Source organism: Leptonychotes weddellii, chromosome 10 (genome assembly GCF_054177405.1).
Source record: "Leptonychotes weddellii isolate Sample4059 chromosome 10, ASM5417740v2, whole genome shotgun sequence".
Classification (NCBI taxonomy): Eukaryota; Metazoa; Chordata; class Mammalia; order Carnivora; family Phocidae; genus Leptonychotes; species Leptonychotes weddellii.
The window spans coordinates 99,618,174-99,638,642 of NC_138378.1; the positions used below are offsets into that span (position 1 = coordinate 99,618,174).

Below are 20,469 nucleotides of genomic sequence, written 5' to 3' on the forward strand. Positions count from 1 at the left end.
AGAAAGTCAAATGCAGGACAGTCTCCAGTGACAGAAAACTATTATAATCTCCAATTCCCAATTCAATGCACTGTCCTCCCAGAAATTCAAAGGTGAAGGAAAAGATCCCTGTTGGAAAATCATCTTTAGAGGCAGAGCTACCTGAACAGGGGCAGACTGTCCTCATTTAAGTTAACAGGGTTAAGAGATAACTGAGTAATTAAAATTCATTAGCAAGATTATTTTAATAACATAATAACATAAAATAATCAAAAGCAGGGTATGAATAAGTACTAGAGAATATAATCTCACTTTAATTCATTGCTTCTGAATCATAACCACTCAATGTTTCCATAAACATCATTTTCTTTGTCATTACCACCATCATGCCCCAAACATGCAATCGTTAAAGAACTCCAGCCTAGAATAATTTTCATGAGATAGGGTGTTTTTAATGGATTGCCCTCACTTTGAAGTTCCTTCTTCCTCTGTGGATCTTATAACATTGGTTTATTTACTTTTTGGTGGGATGCAATATTCTCCTTTTAAGTTTGGCATTTCTCAGAAATCCCTCCCAAATCGGCCATCTTCAGGACTTGCCATCATATCATTCAATGTAGCTGCTCATCACCATGCAAGTTACAGTCGCGACTCTGTCATTAACTAGCCAGGCCAACGGGGGCGAGTCACGTGACTCATCCTACCTGCGCTTCCTCAACTTGTAATATGACAAGACTGAGCTTTTCCCTCAACAGCTCCTTCTGGCTTATTTTTCTTTCAGCCTTAACGGCTTATCGCTTTATCACATTATAACAGCTGAGGAAGGAAACAGATTTTCACAGAAACTAAAACAGAATTTCTCCTAAACATTGTTTTATATAGACAGGTATTTGAAAAATCATTTTCCTCTTAATTCTTCGGGGATGCAGCAACTTCAACAAATACAGTAATATCGAACTCTGAATCAGAGAATTGGCAAGAGTTCAGATGATGAGGTAAATAGCTCAACAAGGCACAGAAAATGAGACAAATCCTGCATTCACCTTGTCACATGATCTGGCTAAATTCCAAAATTTCTGGGTTGGGGCGTGAAGTGATTTTCTCAGCGGTATCACCCTGTAAAGGCAGAAATAACAACTCCTCATCCTGTTCTATAGGCAGAGAAGTATACAACTCTCTTCAGAATGCAGGATTTGGATGGCAAGACGGGGAGATACAAGATATAATGAAGGCCAAGATAGGGCAAGATGCGAGAGCATGGTGATGCGGCTCCCTCTTTAAATCTATTTTCCTCAAACACATCCTTTTTTTATTTGAAGCCCAAAAACATAATGTGCATAATTCAGAGAATAATGTAGGTTTCAAATTAAAAAGATGTGCTATACACTTACAAATTTACCACTCTACTTTTTGAGTTTAACTGCTGCTCCAAAAGAAAACTGAATGATGACAGTTATTTCATATGCCAAAGTTAACGTAAGAGATGAATGCAAAGCAAATCATTTCTAAGTCAGTATGTCCTTCATTAATAAATAAATGTAATCTAGTACTATTTGTATTAAGGCCAAACTTTGGCAAAAAAAAAAAAAATTTTAACTGTTTCCCAAAATAAAATTTAAAAAATTTATGTGTAGTCTCCTTGAACAAAAAACTATACACGTATTTTAATAAAATATGCATATTTGATCATTTTAACACCGGTTATTTCAACATTCTGCTCAGTGTGAAACGAGCTTTTAATAAACGAACTTCAATACAATAGGAGTAATTCAGCATGAATAATTTAAAGTACTGATCACAAAACCACACCTTCACCTTCCTTCTTTGCTTTACACTGGGTGTGGGGTGCGCATGTGGCCCCTGGCTGTCAGCTGTCTCAGCGTCCCCTACAGCCACCAAGAGCACCTGGCCTGAGGTCTCGCCCATTCCCAGGGCCGCCTATATCCCATGGCGGGGAAGGGAAGGTAGAAAGTCAGGGGGACGCGCAGCATGAGAAATAGCCTGGGGATGGTGGGCCCGCACCTCCGTGTGACTTCTTCCTCAGCCCGATCCCACTCCCTCCTGTTTCTCTTCAAGTGGCACTTAACCCTGATCTCTGTGTCTCATTGTTTTGGAGAAAGCAACTTGTGACAATAATATAAAGGGCTCTGAGGTATGATGATACTCAGTGAAAAGAAGTAAAATGGTTAAAACATATGTGACAAAGTGTAGAACACAGAGTAGGCCCTCAATAAATTCAAACAGTACGCAGGAAGAAAAGCAAAAGGACATGGTAACTGCATTGTATTTTGCAGACAGAGGGGGGAGGGGGCTGAAAAAGAGGAGGTGGAAAATAATTCCAAGACAAAGAATTTGGCCCTTCGAATGTAAGCTCCTGAAAGCTTACATATTAATTATCTTAGCATACCCAGGGCCCAATACAGTAGCTGGTACATACTAAGAATTCAATAAATGTTTGTTAACTGGGAGGTTAGTAGCACTGACATTTATAGTAACTTGGTAACCCTCCTGTGGGTTTGCCAAACTATGCTGACACAGAAAAGTTCTGGAAAGGAACGTGGGATTTTTGTTTTCATGGATTTTTTGTTTGTTTTTTTATCTGCATGGATTTTTTTGAACAAAAACTTCACTTAATCCAGATAAACATCTGCTTTTACCTGGCAACTAACAGACTTTTAAATGCAGGGGACCTATTTCGAAGAGCTTTAAAAAGCTCTCAAAGACTGTTTTTAAAGTGCTCACATTGTTTAGTCTCCTGATACCGCTCTTTGAAAATAATCTTATTCTGAACATTTTTTCCCAGAGTTTAATTTAAGCAGCCATACAAAAAAAAGTGTCATAAGTATCACCATCCTTCATTTTACCTTCAATTTCACTGAAGGTAAATTAACTGATTTCTCTAACTTAGAACAACTACATAAATCATCTCTTGGATCTGTATTTCTATCCATACTAAATCTGCTCCCAGTAAGCAGGCCTATGAAAGTAATCCCCAATTGAGGTTTCTGCTTCGATTTTCACCAATAAATGCTACCGTACTCTAGGACTCTCTTTGAAACTCTGACTTCTGTCATGTTACCCATAGTTCCTTTTACTCAGAGGAGAAAATCCACATTCTGCAGCCTTATATGAGGGTTGACATCAGAAACAGAACAGACAGCCCTTCCAATATTTATCTCACGCTGCTCCCCAGCATGAACCAGACTGAAGGACTCTGTAGTCCACACACATTACATGCATTCTCCCTAAGTCACCTCTTCCTCCTTCCTACCACCCAGTCTTGTAAACCGTACCAAGTTATGATTATTTGGTAAACCTGAACATACTTCACCCAGTATTTACATCTCATTATGTATTTCCTTCCGATGTTTCCAGTTAAAAATCTAACTCGAGCCTCATTAAAATAAGAAACATCTGGACCTAGGACATGCACTGCCCACCCCCCATTGTTAAGATGCTGGGCAGGAGCTGCCTATTGAACTGGAAACCAAACAAGCAGCAGTGATGACGTGGTACCCACAGTCCCTTTTTTTTTTAAGATTTTATTTTTAAGTAATCTCTACACCAGCATAGGGCTCAAACTCACCACACCTTGAGATGCAGAGTCGCCAGCTCTACCAACTGAGTCAGCCTGGCATCACCAGGAATACACATTCTTAAATCAAGATAAACTTTTCTAATTAGAATATAAATGTGTTTGGGTTGTTTTTTTTTTTTTCATTTAAGATAAACTTTTTATTTTGGAACAATTTCAAATTTACAGAAAATATGAAAAGACACTATGGAGAGTTCCTATACAGTCTTCACCCAATTTCTCTTGATGTTAACAAATTACCTAATCACGACCTATTTTTCAAGACTAAGAAATTAACATTGGCCCATTACTATTAATTAAACTACAGACTTTATTTGTATTTCATTAGCTTTCCCATTAATGCCCTTTTTCTGTTCCAAGATCCGATCTAGGATACTATCAAGTTGCCTTAGTGTCTCTCTCTGATCTGTGTCGGTTTCTCAGTTCATGTTGTTCATGACCTGGACACTTTTGAAAGAGTACTAGCCAGGTATTCCATAGGATGTCTCAATTGGGTTTTTTCTGATGTTGTCTTGTAATTAAACTGGTGTTACTGGTTTGGTGGAAGGCTCCCACAGGGGTGAAGTGCTCTTTTCACCATAGCCTATGATCAGAGGGTATGTGAGATCAATAGACTTATTGCTGGTGATGCTAACCATGATCACCTGATTAAGGTAGGGGTTGCCAGGTTTCTCCACTGTAAAGCTACCATTGTTCTGTTTCCATACAGAAGTGATGCACTAAGTGATCACTAAGTGAACACTAAGCCCAACTCACACTCTAGGAGAGAGAGACTACACTTCACCTCCTAGACAGGGGGAGTATCTACATAAATTATTTAAAATTCTTCTGTCAGGAAGACTTGTCCTTTATCCCATTTATTCAATCATTCATTCATTTATGGCAGTATGGACCCATGTATTTATTTTATAACTTGGATTATAATCAAATACTATGTTATTCATTTTGTTGCTCAAATTGTTCTAGCTTTGGCCATTGAGTTCTCTTTCAGATTAGCTGCTGTGTCCTTCTGACATGCCCCCAACTCCCTTTTTTTTTTTGAGATTTATTTATTTATTTGAGAGAGAGAGAGAAAGAGAGCACAAGTGAGAGGGGCAGAAGAAGAGGGAGACAGAATCTCAAGCAGACTCCACACTGGGCGGGGAGCCTGACATGGGGCTCAGTCTCATGACTGTGAGATCACAACTGGAGACAAAACCAAGAAGCAGATGCTTAACCAACTGTGCCAACCAAGTGGCCCCCAGATCCCTTTTCTTAACACTACCTTATATTCTTGCACTACAAAAGATGTTCCACGCCCATCTTGTATTTTCCCTGCTTCAGCTACCCTAATCCTAAAATCAGCCATCTATGCAAGGAGCATGGGTCCCTCTTATTGAAGACTGGAATTTAGAAACCAAGATCTGGGCACTAGGTGTGCTCATCTGCTACTGAGGTGCCACTGCTCTAAACGTTCGGTGGACAGAGCTAGTAAAGAGTTAGACCCTATAGATTAATCTTTGTACCTCCAGTAACATTAGCAGAGTGCTCTCAGCTTAGTCCATACAGGTTAAACTACTGTAAAAAGAAATTTTTTAAATATACTTATTAAGCAAGACATAATTTTCCTTCTCATTTATAAATCCAGTGATAAGTGATGCAGAGCTGGTAAAAGAGCTCTGCATTCCTCAACACATGGCATCTCTGATCTAAGATGGCAGCCCCACTTCTCCTGACCTTCTACACAACAGGAAAGGACAAAAGGCCAGGGGAATACCTGACCTAGAAGTGGTACACATCATTTCCACCCACACACTGTTATGCAAAGGAGTATGGGAAGTCATATGTCTGGATAAAACTAAGGTTCTATTACTAAATGAAGAATGGATAACTGGGAATAATTAGCATTCTCAGACACAGAGAATCCACTTCTGCTTTTACTATAGCAACAAACAGTATACTCTATACTTAAGCTTATCTCATTCACATGAGCTGAAATTCTGTCAAAATAAAAAATTAAGAGTAAAGTAAATAAGTAATGACAGCATAAGATTACATCCCAATGAATAAAACAGAAATCCACGAGTCCACACTCAAATAAATAAATAAGTGGAGGAATAAATAAAAAGAAGAAAAAGCTCTTCCCTATAGCAGAATACCAACTAAGATATTATAAAATCATTATAAAATTGCCACTTGGCAATCATCATAATAACTTCCCCTCTCAAGAAACATCAATAAATGTTAAAACAAGTGGATGAAAATTGGATGATAATCTCAAAGTAACTCCCCCCAAAGGCTTATTACTTACAAGGTAAAGAGTAACTTTACAATGGGGAGAAACTCCACCAACATGACCTTATTCAAGTGATCAGAGAGCATCACAGAACAACTCACAGCCTCTGACACCTGAGAGGGACACCGTGAGAAGAGTACTACAATACTTCTGGAATATTACTGTCAAAATTGTGTAACCTGAATTGAATGATGAGGAAATGTCAGAGAAACCCAAATTGAAAGACAGTCTCCAAAATAACTGGCTGGTAACCTTCAAAATCATCAACCCCACAGAAGTCAAGAGAGGCCTGAGGAACTGCTCCAGACAAAAGAAACTCAAAGGATGAGGCAGCTCAATGCTGTGCTTGGATCCTTTTGCTACAAAGGACATTATTAGGACTATTGATAAAACTTGACTGGGGTCTCGTCAGAAGGGTGGATGGTAGTTCTTCACATCTTTTTTTTTTAAGAGAGGGAGAGAGAGGTGGGGGGAGGAGGAGAGGGAAAGAACGAATCTTATTTTTTTTTTTTTTTAAGATTTTATTTATTTGACAGAGAGAGACACAGCGAGAGAGGGAACACAAGCAGGGGGAGTGGGAGAGGGAGAAGCAGGCTTCCCGCAGAGCAGGGAGCCCGATGTGGGGCTCGATCCCAGGACCCCGGGATCATGACCTGAGCTGAAGGCAGACGCTTAACAACTGAGCCACCCGGGTGCCCTGGAAAGAGCGAATCTTAAGCAGGCTCCACACCCCGTGCGGAGCTTGACATGGGGCTTGATCCCACGACCCTGAGATCATGACCTGAGCTGAAATCAAGAATCAGATGTTTAACCAACTAAGACCCGCAGGCACCTTTCTTCACATCATTCTTACAACTAAATTGTTCCAAAGCAAAAAATAAATTTTTAAAAATACCATTGTCATTGACTTCATGAAATCCTACATCTTTTGCAACATTTTAAATTTTTCTTGGCCATCAGACTGCATCACAGTTAGGTTATTAGACAATCTGTGAAAGAGACTATAGTCTGCATCACAGTTAGGTTATTAGACAATCTGTGAAAGACACTAAATGCTAGTCAATGGACGAGAATAAACATAAAGTTTCCCTAAATTCTGTGAGCCATTTTAGCAAATTACCGGACTCCAGGTGGGGGTCAGTAGAACCCCTGATTTATAGCCAATCAGTCAGAACCAGACCTAAGGTTGGCATCTAAAGTAGAGGGCAGTCTTGCAGGGGTGGTTCAATATTCACATATCAATCAAAATAATATACATTAATAAAAGAAAGGATAAGATCCCCTCAATAGATGCAGAAGAAGCATTTGACAAAATGCAGCATCCATTTTGATAAAAACCTTCAACAAAGTAGGCATAGATGGAACATACCCCAACATTATAAAGGCCATATATGAAAGACCCACACCCATAAGATCATCCTCAATGGGGAAAAACTGAAAGCCTTTCCCTATGTTCAGGAACAAGACAGGGAGGTCCACTCTCACCATTACTATTGGTACTGGAAGTCTTAGCCTCAGCAATTAGACAACAAAAAGAAATAAAAGGCATCCAAATTGGCAAGAAAGAAGTCAAACTTTCACTATTTGCAGACGACATGATACTTTATATAGAAAACGCTAAAGACTCCACCAAAAAATTGCTAGAACTAATACATGAATTCAGCAAAGTTGCAGGACATAAAGTCAATGTACAGAAATCTGTTGCATTTCTATACACCAATAATGAAGCAACCAAAAAATAAATCAAGGAATCTATCGCATTTACAACTGCACCAAAAACCCTAAGATACCTAGGAATAAATTTAACCGAAGAGGTAAAAGATCTGTACTCTGAAAACTAAAGAACACTTATGAAAGAAATTGAAGAGGACACAAAGAAATGGAAAAACGTTCTGTGCTCATGGATTGGAAGAACAAACATTGTTAAAATGTCTATACTACCCAAAGCAATCTACATACTTAATGCAATCCCTATCAAAATAACAACAGCATTTTTCACAGAACCAAACAAACAATCCTAAAATTTGTATGGAACCACAAAAGACCCCAAATAGCCAAAGCAATCCTGAAAAAGAAAAGCAAAGCTGGAGGCATCACGATTCTGGACTTCAAGCTATATTACAAAGCTGTAGTGATCAAGACAGTATGGTACTGGCACAGAAACAGACACAGAGATCACTGGAACATAGTAAAGAACCCAGAAACGGACCCACAACTATATGGTCAACTCATCTTTGATAAAGCAGGAAAGAATATCCAATGGAAAAAAAGTCTCTTCAACAAATGATGTTGGGAAAACTGGACAGTAACATACAGAAGAATGAAACTGGACTACTTTCTTACACCATACACAAAAATATATTCAAAATGGATGAAAGACCTAAATGTGAGACGTGAAACCATAAAAATCCTAGAAGAGAGCTCAAGCAGTAATTTCTCTGACATCAGCCATAACAACATCTTTCTAGATATGTCTCCTGAGGCAAGGGAAACAAAAGCAAAAAGCAAAAAAAGGGAACTACTGGGAGTTCATCAAGATAAAAACCTTCTGCACATCAAAGGAAACCATCAACAAAACTAAGAGACAACCAACAGAATGGGAGAAGATATTTGTAAATAACATATCTGATAAAGGGTTAGTATCTAAAATCTATAAAGAACTTATCAAACTCCACACTGAAAAAACAAATAATCTAATTAAGAAATGGGCAGAAGACATGAACAGATATTTTTCCAAAGAAGACAGCCAGATGGCTAACAGACACATGAAAAGATGCTCAACATCACAGATATCAGGGAAGTACAAATCAAAACCACGATGAGATATCACCTCACACCTGTCAGAATGGCTAAAATTAACAACACAGGAAACAACAGTTGTTGGCAAAGATGTGGAGAAAGGGGAACCCTCTCTGCACTGTTGGTGGGAAAGCAAACTGGTTCAGCCACTCTGGAAAACTGTATGGAGATGGCTCAAAAGTTAAAAATAGAACTACCCTATGATTCAGCAATTGCACTAGTAGGTATTTACCCAAAGGATACAAAAATACAGATTGGACAATGGAACATCACTCACCATCAAAAAGAATGAAATCTTGCCATTTGCAACAACGTGGATGGAAGTAGAGGGTATTATGCTAAGTGAAATAAATCAGTCAGAGAAAGACAAATACCATATGATTTCACTCCCATGTAGAATTTAAGAAACAAAACAGATGAACAAATGGGAGGGGGGTAAAAAAGAGAGAGAGAGAGAGGAAAACAAACCCTAAGAGACTCTTAATAGAGAACAAACTGAGGGTTGATGGGGGGAGGTGGGTGGGGGTTGGGCTAGATGGGTGAAGGGTATTAAGGAGAGCCCTTGTTGTGTTGAGCAATGGGTGTTGTATGTAAGTGACGAATCACTGAATCCTACTCCTGAAACCAATATTGCACTGTATGTTAACGAACTAGAATTTAAATAAAAATTTGAAAAAAATAAATAACATTTCTGAAATTGACATTTGTTAAAATTTATGGCATCTTAAAAAATAAAATAAAATAAAAATAAAGTAGAGGGCAGTCTTGTCGGTCTGAGCCCTTAACCTATGGTGTCTGCACTAAGTCCAGATAGTGTCAGAATTGATGTCCACAAGGAAGTGGAGAAATGCTTGGTATGGAAGACCCACACATCTGGTGTCAGAAGTGTTGTGAACAGAGGAACAGTTTTGCTTCAGAAAGGTTAAATATTGTGGTCACAGAGCTACTAAGGGACACAGCTGGGCTTTGGAGCCAAACAAATTCTAGAACCCACACTCTAGAAAATAACAAAATGAACAAAAGGAAAGCCATCTCATTATTTTATATTCACAACACATATATATGCTTACTTTTTAAAGATTTTATTTATTTATTTGAGAGAAAGAGAGAGTGCACACAAGTGGGAGGAGGGACAAGCAGATTCCCCACTCAGCGGGGAGCCCACCCTGGGCTCAATGAATTGAGCCAAAGCCAGATGTTTAACCAACTGAGCCATCCAGGCACCCCTATGCTTATTAACAGCAATAAAGAGTTAATCATAAGTTTTTGTTGTTGTTGTTGTTTTAAAGATTTTATTTATTTGACAGAGAGAGAGAGAGCATGTGCACAAGCAGGGGAGCAGCAGAGGGAGAGGGAGAAGCAGGCTTCCTGCTGAGCAGGGAGCCCAATGCGGGGCTCGATCCCAGGACCCTGGCATCATGACCTGAGCCGAAGGCAGACGCTTAACGACTGAGCCCCCCAGGTGCCCCAATCATTAGTTTTTGATGTAGTGTTCAGTGATTCATTTGTTGCATAAAGAAGAGTTGGAAGAAGAACAAAAACTGTCACATTAATTCTCACCTGTGTCTGCCTCATTGCGCGCTCCACTCGGCGTGCGCTTCCTCTGTCAAGTTTGGTCCGGAGGATCAAGGCTGATGTCTGAATGGCCCAAAACTTTGGTTGTGAAAGCAAAAACTGATGGAAGAGAATTAAAAAACAAACACAAAAAGAAGGCATGAGCTTGGTGATTCCACTCTGATTAGTACAAAATTAACTCTTCCAAAAATATCAGAATACAGCTGAATGCAGATCTGAAAATCTTCTCGGTGAAAAATAATAAAACATGTGCTGTCCAATATTTTTGTGAAGAATTTGTTCACTTGAGCAGTCATTACTTAACCTACTGGATCCAATCTATTGAATAAATCCCTTAAGGAATAAATCAAAATCTTTCCAGGTAATCAAAACAATAGGCAGACTGTATCACATTAGAAATTAATAAATCTTTTTATCTCATAGGTTATAAAAAATGTGAGAAAATAAACTACCTCAAAATATCTTTCCCAAATTTGAAATAAATCTTTAAACATTAGCCAAACTCAAACATAAAAACAAATCATTAGAAATCTGGTAACTTTTTACTTAAAATACATCCTAATTCATAGATACAAATGCAAATCAAACTTCAAGTACACGGAATGCCCAAGAATTAAGTATTTGCTCACTTAAAGGCAACAGAATGGGAGAAGGTATTTGCAAATGACATGTCAGATAAAGGGCTAGTATCCAAAATCTATAAAGAACTTACAAACTCAACAGCCAAAGAACAAATAATCCAATCAAGAAATGGGCAGAAGACATGAACAGACATTTCTGCAAAGAAGACATCCAAATGGCCAACAGACACATGAAAAAGTGTTCAACATCACTCGGCATCAGGGAAATCCAAATCAAAACCTCAATGAGATACCACCTCACACCAGTCAGAATGGCTAAAATTAACAAGTCAGGAAACGACAGATGTTGGCAAGGATGTGGAGAAAGGGGAACCCTCCTACACTGTTGGTGGGAATGCACGCTGGTGCAGCCACTCTAGAAAACAGTATGGAGGTTCCTCAAAAAGTTGAAAATAGAGCTACCATACGACCCAGCAATTGCACTACTGGGTATTTACCCCAAAGATACAAATGCAGTGATCCGAAGGGTCACATGCACCCCAATGTTTACAGCAGCAATGTCTACAATAGCCAAACTATGGAAAGAGCCTAGATGTCCATCAACAGATGAATGGATAAAGAAGACGCGGTGTGTGTATATATATATACAATGGAATATTATGCAGCCATCAAAAAATGAAATCTTGCCGTTTGCAACTACGTGGATAGAACTAGAGGGTATTATGCTAAATGAAATAAGTCAATCAGAGAAAGACAAGTATCATATGATCTCACTGATGTGAGGAATTTGAGAAACAAGAAAGAATCATAGGGAAAGGGAGGGAAAAATGAAACAAGATGAAACCAGAGAGGGAGACAAACCATAAGAGACTCTTAATCTCAGGAAACAAACTGAGGGTTGCTGAAGTGGAGGGGGGTGGGAAGGATGGATGGCTGGGTAATGGACTTTGGGGAGGGTATGTGCTACGGTGAGCTCTGTGAATTGTGTAAGACTGATGGATGAATCACAGAACCATACCCCTGAAACAAATAATACATTATATGTTAATAAAAAAAATTTTTTTTAAAGGCAAAAGACCTTCTTTTCTTCAATACGTATTACAGAAAACCAATCTAAAATGTACAAGAATGCTTTCTAGCCTTGGTTAGGGTAGTGAGTCTCTGATTTAGTTAAAATGCTTTCCCAGGGGCGCCTGGGTGGCTCAGATGGTTAAGCGTCTGCCTTCAGCTTAGGTCATGATCCCAGGGTCCTGGGATCGAGCCCCGCATCGTGCTCCCTGCTCAGCAGGAAGCCTGCTTTCCCTCCCCCACTCCCCCTGCTTGTGTTCCCTCTCACGCTGTGTCTCTATCAAATGAATAAATAAAATCTTTAAAAAATAATAATAAAATAAAATAAAATGCTTTCCCAGAGGGGACACCTTAATAAAAACTGGCCTAAGACAAAAGTTCAAATATGCAAGGACTAAGTCCTAACCCCAGAAAGCTGTGACAGCCATGAGCCATTGACTATGACTGCACATGTAGTGGGGAAAAAAGTAAAAGTTCTGGGTGAGTGAAAACGGGCAAAATGTATGATGACGCTGTAGGGACTGCGTGGTGTAATGAACAGTTTTCGCTCTCTGCTGATGATCTGGAATCCACACTGTTTCCTGGAGATCATCTACAATTGTACATTCAGTCAAGACTGCTGCGAAACAAGGGAAGATGCTTATTTGTCGGAAAGCTGACTATATCCTTGATCAGTTGCTTGTTTCTAAAAGTCAGTGTGGAAACACCCTAGTTAAATTAAGAGTCCAATTAATCATTCAAAACCTAGCTGCACATTAGAAGCGCTTGAGAAGCTTTTGGTTGTTTTTTTTTTTTTTTTAAGTAAATCAGATCTCTGAGAGTAGCATCTGGCAACTGTGTTTTTAAAACATTCCCCAGGTAATTCGAAACCATAGCCACGTTTAAGAACTGCGAGGCTAAACCAAAACAATAAACATCAACAACCACAAAAACTTAACTCTAACAGCAGTTTTTGAGTGTTTGTGACTCCAGGAATGACTGACTTCTTCATTGAGTGACTGCCATTAGGATTTCCCAAGGACTGAATCATTCTAAACCCTTGTTTTATTACCAAAAAGTATATTCTTTAAAAAATTTTTTTAAGTAGGCTCCACGTCCAGCATGGAGCTCAATGCAGGGCTTGAATTCACGACCGTGAGATCAAGACCTGAGCCAAGATCAAGAATCCGATGCTTAACTGATTGGGTCACCCAGGTGCCCCCACCAAAAAAGTATATTCCTTATCAGAATTACAGAACAGAATGGGAACTGTATTATAACAAGTAATTTTTATAAGAAAGGTGCATTTATTTTAGGGTAGTCCTATTAATATTTCTTTATCAACTTTGTGCATTATACTGAAGGAAAATTTAAAACTGAGGCCTGAATAGTTATTTTTTGAACCTACTGTGTCAAATATTAAAGTATAATTTGAAGGAGTTATAAAGTCACAATAAACACTGATCTAATTATTTAAAAAATCCTAGGTACTTAACTTATTTGAAGAGCGTGTATATGTGTGTGTTGTCAAAGTTTCTGAACACAATTCACAAAACTTTATCAGTAAAAGTTAAATGGCTTTAAGAAGAGCTTTATTCAGAAATGTAAAGATAGAATTTATTTATGTGTTGTATGTGATCCCCAGTTCCACTTTTTACTGTAGAGTGAATAACTGGTAAATTTTTCCTTTCTTAGAATTCTTCAATATTATCTCTTGAATAAAATTTGCATTAACGTTAACGGGAAAAAAAATAACTACTAGGATGAGATAATACAAGTATTTGCTTTTGGTCAAATTCATTTATCACTCCAAATTCTTATTAAGAGTTAGGAGGAGGGGGGCACCTGGGTGGCTCAGCCGGTTAAGTGTCTGGCTCTTGGTTTCGGCTCAGGTCATGATCTCCTGGTCCTGGGATCAAGCCCCAGGGTCGGGGTCAGGGGTCCGCGCTCAGTGGGGAGGTCTGTTTCTCCTTCTGCCCCTCCCCCTGCTCGTGCTCATGTGCTCTCTCTCTCTCAAATAAATAAATAAAATCTTTAAAAAAAAAAGAGAGAGAGCAGGAGGTCTTTCAATGGAGTATAAATTCTATCTCATTCCTTACAACTCCTTACTGTACCACCGTGTGAGTTACCTCCCTTGGTCCCTAGAGACATGTGAATTTTCAACTCTGGATCAAGGCCAACCCCCTTACAATAAAAAGGAAAATGAAGCACCAACAGGTTAAGCCACTTGCTCTGTATCACACCTTCATTAGTAGCAAAAGCTAATTCTAATACCTGGTCTCTTGATCCCCAGAACAACATCTTTATAGTGTTTTTTCAACACTTTCCCCAGATATGATCACCCCCTGGAAGTGATGATACTACCCAGGAAACTCTGGTCAAGCAACGTAAGCAGCGGACTCAGTAAAGAACGCTGGGAAACTGCTCTGCTAAGGGGAGCAGGAGAAGGAAAGAGCGAACGAATAAGGGAGGAGGAGAATCAACAGATGGGGTCCTACCAAAGTGTATTCATTCATTAATTCACTTGAGCACCTACTCTGTACAAGGCCGTGTGCACAAGGCCCCAGGGACAAACTAGTAAGCAAGACAGACAAGGTCCCCGCGGTCATGGAATTTACATTCTAATGCAATGTCGATTAGGTAATCTCATCGTTGTATAACTGTGCAAATTAAAATATTTTATCCCCTTGAGGTAGATGAACCATGAGAGACGATGGACTCTGAAAAACAAACTGAGGGTTCTAGAGGGGAAGGGGCTGGGGGGATGGGTTAGCCTGGTGATGGGTATTGAGGAGGGCACGTTCTGCATGGAGCACTGGGTGTTATGCACAAACAATGAATCATGGAACACTACATCTAAAACGAATGATGTAATGTAGGGGGATTAACATAACAATAAAAAATTAAAAAAAAAATATTTTATCCCCTTGAAATATACTTTACCAGATTAACCTATAACTGTATCTTGTTAGCCTCCATTAACTAAAATCTACGAGAAAGGGTGCCTGGGTGGCTCAGTCGTTAAGCGTCTGCCTTCGGCTCAGGTCATGATCCCAGCGTCCTGGGATCAAGTCCCACATTGGGCTCCCTGCTCGGCGGGGAGCCTGCTTCTCCCTCTCCCACTCCCCCTGCTTGTGTTCCCTCTCTCGCTGTGTCTCTCTCTGTCAAATAAATAAATAAAATCTTTAAAAAAAATAAATAAAATAAAATCTACGAGAAAAATGGCTTCATCAACATAAGTAGGTGTATATGGCACTATATAAAGACACATGATAAGGTAAAATACATTAAAGAACTATTTAAAATGCGTAACACTGTTTGATCTCAAATACTTTCAAAGGAAACAACTCTTTTCATAAAGTAAATCTGCAAAGTGATTCTACTACCCACAATGGGTCGCATCACTGCCTTACTTTCTCTTCACCCGATTAAAGGGACTGTCTCTGTACCTTTGTGACAGGACGGAAGAGCATGGAGGGAAGGGCTCTGTAGCACAGTGGGAACATTCTCCAAGCCAGCCAGAGCTTGTGCAGAATCCCAGCTCCACCACGTGAGAGGAGTCACTGGGTGACCTTGGGATGTCTCAGGGTCTCACTTTCCTCCTCTCTAAAACAGGGGTAACTATCTCTCACAGGTTGTGAGGAGGATTAAATATGAATTAGGTAAAACTTAACAAGCCTCTGAGAGTACCCACTGAAGTGGCCCCCTCCAGATTTCCCCTCCTGAATGCTTTCTCTCACCGCTAACAGAAAATCACCACCCTAACCTCTGATAGGGTTCACGACATGCTACCCCCAAAATATGGCACCTGAGCATATTGAATATTTTAAGCCAAAGGAGTCTGAGGAAACAGCAGAAGCAGGAAGATCACTCCGACCTTCCCCCTGTCCCTCTGCCCTGAAGCAGGTCATAAAACCCTGCTGTGAGAGCGTCCTCCCTACATCCTATACCCGGAGGAAAAGAGCATCCTTTACACCTATACCTTACACTCTCTGACCTAGCACATTCCTCCATGATGCCCACTCTTCATCAAACCGAGCATAAACATACTCAAGTTTAACTGCTTCTTCAGGTCTTTGTTTCCTTATGAAGCCTCCCATGTCACCAAAAAAATCTGTATTAAATAAATCTGTGTGCTTTTCTCATGTTAATCTGTCAGGTTAATTTGCAAACCCAGCCCTAAGAAGGTCCAAGAAAACTTGTCCTCCCCTACAGCTCCCAACCACACTGATGAAGCGCTTGTCAGAGTTAAAACCCAGCTTTAAGGTTTGCACACCAAATAGGGGAGGTATTTTCCTCAGAAAAATAACAAATGCGCTGGCATGAGAACAAGAGTTTGCCTGAGACTTTTATGCGAAGGTCAAGCAAAACATTCTCACTAAACACTGAGAGTAAAATGCAATCTTACAAACAGACATTTGAAAAGCTTTACAGAAGGAACTGGCCGAATAATGGCTTCACTGAAGAATGCATTTATCTTATATCTGTTTGGCCAGGACACTTGGGAAAGTCTTTCTAGAAGGAGGTAAATTCGGATAGGCTGTGTTTAATATATTTTTAGAACACTGCTGCCCACAAGGTAAGTCAATCATAATTAGGTAAGAAAAAGAAAATTCAGTGGGGGAATATCTGCTACAACGCTCTACCAACATGAAGAAAATGCTATTTTTAAGAAATAACCGATCTAATAGTTCAGGAAGCAAACCCAATGGAGGGAGCACCAACCTACCTACCCAGGCAGCAAGCCGGCTGGTGAGAACTCAAGCGCGTCTGTCCAGATGGATGGGCAGAGCTGATCCAGAGTCTCCACCGCATCCTTGGCCAGAGTTATTCTTAATTCCACTCAATTCAGGACCTGAGAATGACCACCTACCGCTTCCTGCTGGCTCTGCCTCCCCCTTCGGGGGTCAGCTCAAATGCCACTTTCTCGGAGAGCCTTTCTCAACCACTTTCCCTAAGTATCTCCATCTCTACCCCGTGATTCTCCACCACTGCATGCAGGTTGGCTCCTTCAGCGCAGAGGTCCCAACTATTCCGTTCCCTAGCGCCTTCTGTACAGCCTGGCATACTGAGAGCACTCAGAGAGAGAGAGAGAGAGCGCACAGAGAAAGAAAGGGACAGAGAAGGGATTTTATGTTTGTCATCATTTACACAGGGGCAAAAGGGTATGTACAAAGATGCTTCTTCTGAAAAAGAAATGTAAATCAACAGTGACTAGCACTTATGAAAATCACCTGTCACGTTTTTTTTTCCTGACATTCCCTCAATAGATTTGGGAAAATACTCTCTCCCCAAGGACACAACATAGTAAATAATAAATGGGTATCATGAAATAATATTTTTATTACTATAATCCAGGTACACAGTGCCTTATATAGGCTTTTGTGAAGCAGCTCAGAAACTTAAACATTATAGTATTTTTTCTTTACAACAATATGCTCCGAATGCCAAATAAAATAAGCTTACAAGCCTTTTGAAAATAAGTCATTGCTAAATTCTGGCATACGACATAATTTTAAAGAAGAGGTGTGGCAAAGTGGAAAAATGCACTGAAAAAAAGAGTTGGACTCTAGACCAGACTCTCCACCAATTAACTGCATAAGCCTTTGGAAAAGTACTGACCATTTTAAGCCCTCCTCTTCCTCATTTACACAACGATGGGATTCGATCTGATGGTCTCTAGGGTTGCTGTCAGCTAGAAAGTTTTAATAAAATTCCATTTGTTTTAGGGGCACCTGGGTGGCTCAGTCATTAAGCGTCTGCCTTCGGCTCAGGTCATGATCCCAGAGTCCTGGGATCGAGCCCCGCATCGGGCTCCCTGCTCAGCGGAGAGCCTGCTTCTCCCTCTCCCATTCCCCCTGCTTGTGTTCCCTCTCTCACTGTCTCTCTTTCTCTCTCTCTCTGTTGAAAAATAAATAAAATCTTAAAAAAAAAAAAATTCCATTTGTTTTATAGCAAAGAATAAGTTTCCAAATAATTCATTATGATACTTTGTACAAATCCACAAATTAAGGTGAATTCCTTCCCAAACTAGTTTGGGTTCCTCCACCTTCCCAGCCATTCTCTATATGCCCTTAAATAAGTGGATTAACTTCTCTTGCACCAAGATACGTCTTATCTACAAAGAGAAAAAAAACTGGACTAAATGGTGACCAAAACTTATTCCACCTACAAAATTCTGTCATGATGAAGGGAAAATAATGACATGAACTCCCAAGTTCATCTTTGTGGAATTTTGGTTATTTTATATTTTTAATTAACACTAATTTGATTGTAATTATAGACTTCATATTCACCAAAATGCCCCACATAGGTTATTAAAAGCCAATTAAAGTTCTTCACTGTCCAATATAAGAGAGAAATACTTGAGAACATTTAAATTTCTCAGATGTCAAAAATTAGTAAAATAAATGAATATTTTCACAAATACCAAATAGTGACTCATCAGATCAGGAATAGTGAGGTGTCTCACATAGACAAGGCTAAATAAGCACACAGTTTCAGCTTTGATGATGAGAAGCAGTGAGTGACTGAATATATAGTACCTAAGTATAAGCTGGTTCAATTTTTTACTAGCCTAGGATTCTAGCCACCAGTTATTTATGTGAGCAAAAAACAAAATACATCAGAGATTAACAGATTGTGGAATTCCATTGACTGTTCTATGTTCATGGCAGATATCTGACGATGCCTTTGTATAGATGAGGAAATCTGGGCATTAAAAAAAGCATTCTCACTTAAAAAAAAAAAAAAGACAGAAAAGCATCCTCAAAAAATTAAACATGGGATTACACATGATCCAGCAAATTCATTTCTTGGATATAAGCCCAAAAGAAATAAAAGGAGGGGCCTGAATAGGTACTTGCATACCAGTGTTCATGGCAGTGTTGTTCACAATAGCTAAAAGGCAGAAACAACTCAAATATTCACTGACAGAAAAATGATAAACCAAATGTGGTATGTGTGTGTGTGTATAAATATGATTCAGCCTTAAAAAGGAAGGCGGTTGATACACACTACAACATGGATGAACCTTGAAGACCTTATGCTAACTGAAATAAGCCTGACACAAATGGACAAATATTTTATGATTGCATGAGGTACCTAGCATACTGAAACGCAAAACAGAAAATAGAATGGTGGTTGTCATTCTAGGGAGAGGAGAGCACAGGGAGCCAGCGTTTAATGGGTACAGAGTTTCAGTATGGGGTGATAAAAAAGCTCTGGAGATGGAAGTGCTGATAATTCCATAACAATGTAAATGTCTTTAATGTCACTGAATGATACACTTAAAAATTGTTAAAATGGAGGCGCCTGAGTGGTTCAGTCAGTTAAGCAGCCAAGTATTGTTTTCAGCTCAGGTCATGATCTCAGGGTGGTGAGATGGAGACTCAAGTTGGGCTCTGTGCTGGGCGTCGAGCCTGCTTAAGATTCTTTCTTCCTCTCCCTCCACCCCTCCCTCCACCCCTCTCCCTCTCTAAAAAAAATTTTGTTAAAATGGTAAATTGTATGTTATGAATATTTTATGACAATATAAAAAGCATATATTTTACAAAATCATTACTTACAAGGTCCTTAAAAAGAGCAATTTTACATTCAAGTTCAGTATTGCTAAAAACTTAAAAAGAAAATATAAGATAAAAATATAACTAAGACCAAACTAATACTTCACTGCTTTTTTTTAAAGCCATGAATAATACTTTGGATGAAACACCCTACATGCATATTCAACATCTCCCAAATTTCAAAGTTTGTCTCACAAAAGCTGGGTTATTTTTGGTGTATGAAAATATGTCTCTATATAATTTGCAGTAAACACTCTATTTTTAATCATCTCAGTTCCTATTTCCTCCAAAGAACACATTTTTGAGGCTATCAAATACTGTATGTTGTTAATTCTTATAATTTATAGTTTTCAATATCTCACTCATTTCTTAGAAATGTTCTATAAATTTCTGAATATTTTTTATCTAAAACTGGCTCTAAGTAAGAAATCACTAAAAGGCCAATAATGGGAGAGTCAGATTCTTGTTTTCAGGGAAATACAGTTACTACTCAACTGTAAAAGCCTGGACAAGTTCTTTCTTTTTAGGTTTTTATTTTAATAAAATGTTAATAAGATAAACAGTCATGTTCTTATCACAACCAAGTGCACTCCTTGATCCCACATCACCCATTTAACCCATCCCCCCCTCATCTCCCCTCTGGTAACCACTGGTTTGTTCTCTATAGTTAAGAGTCTGCTTCTTGGTTTGCCTCTCTCTCTTTTTTCCCCTTTGCTCATTTGTTTTGTTTCTTAAATTCCACATATGAGCAAAATCATATGGTATCTGTCTTTCTCTGATTTATATCAGTTAGCATAATACACTATAGCTCTATCCATGTCTTTGCAAATGGCAAGATTTCATTCTCTTTTATGGCTGAATACAATATTCCATTGTATATATAATGCCACTTCTTCTATTGATATTGCTGCTTCCATATCTTGGCTATTATAGATAATGCTGCTATAAACATTGGGGTGCACGTATCCCTTTGAATTAGTATTTTCATTTCCTTTGGGTAAATACCCAGTAGTGCGATTAGATCTATTTTTAACTTTGTGAAGAACCTCCATA

The 20,469-nt window shown here is 39.1% G+C and overlaps 1 protein-coding gene across 4 annotated transcripts in view; it reads right to left on the reverse strand.

Moving 5' to 3' along the window:
* TTC27 (tetratricopeptide repeat domain 27) overlaps window positions 1-20,469 on the reverse strand; it is a 156,000-nt gene that overhangs the window by 89,607 nt on the left and 45,924 nt on the right. For 3 of the 4 annotated variants that reach the window (XM_081796960.1, XM_081796957.1, XM_081796959.1), the window contains exon 6: window positions 10,209-10,322. The exons of the other annotated variant lie outside the window; for it this stretch is intronic. In XM_081796960.1, coding sequence (XP_081653086.1) covers window positions 10,209-10,322 — 114 coding nt within the window. The remainder of the gene's footprint in view (window positions 1-10,208; window positions 10,323-20,469) is intronic. 4 annotated transcript variants of the gene reach the window in all.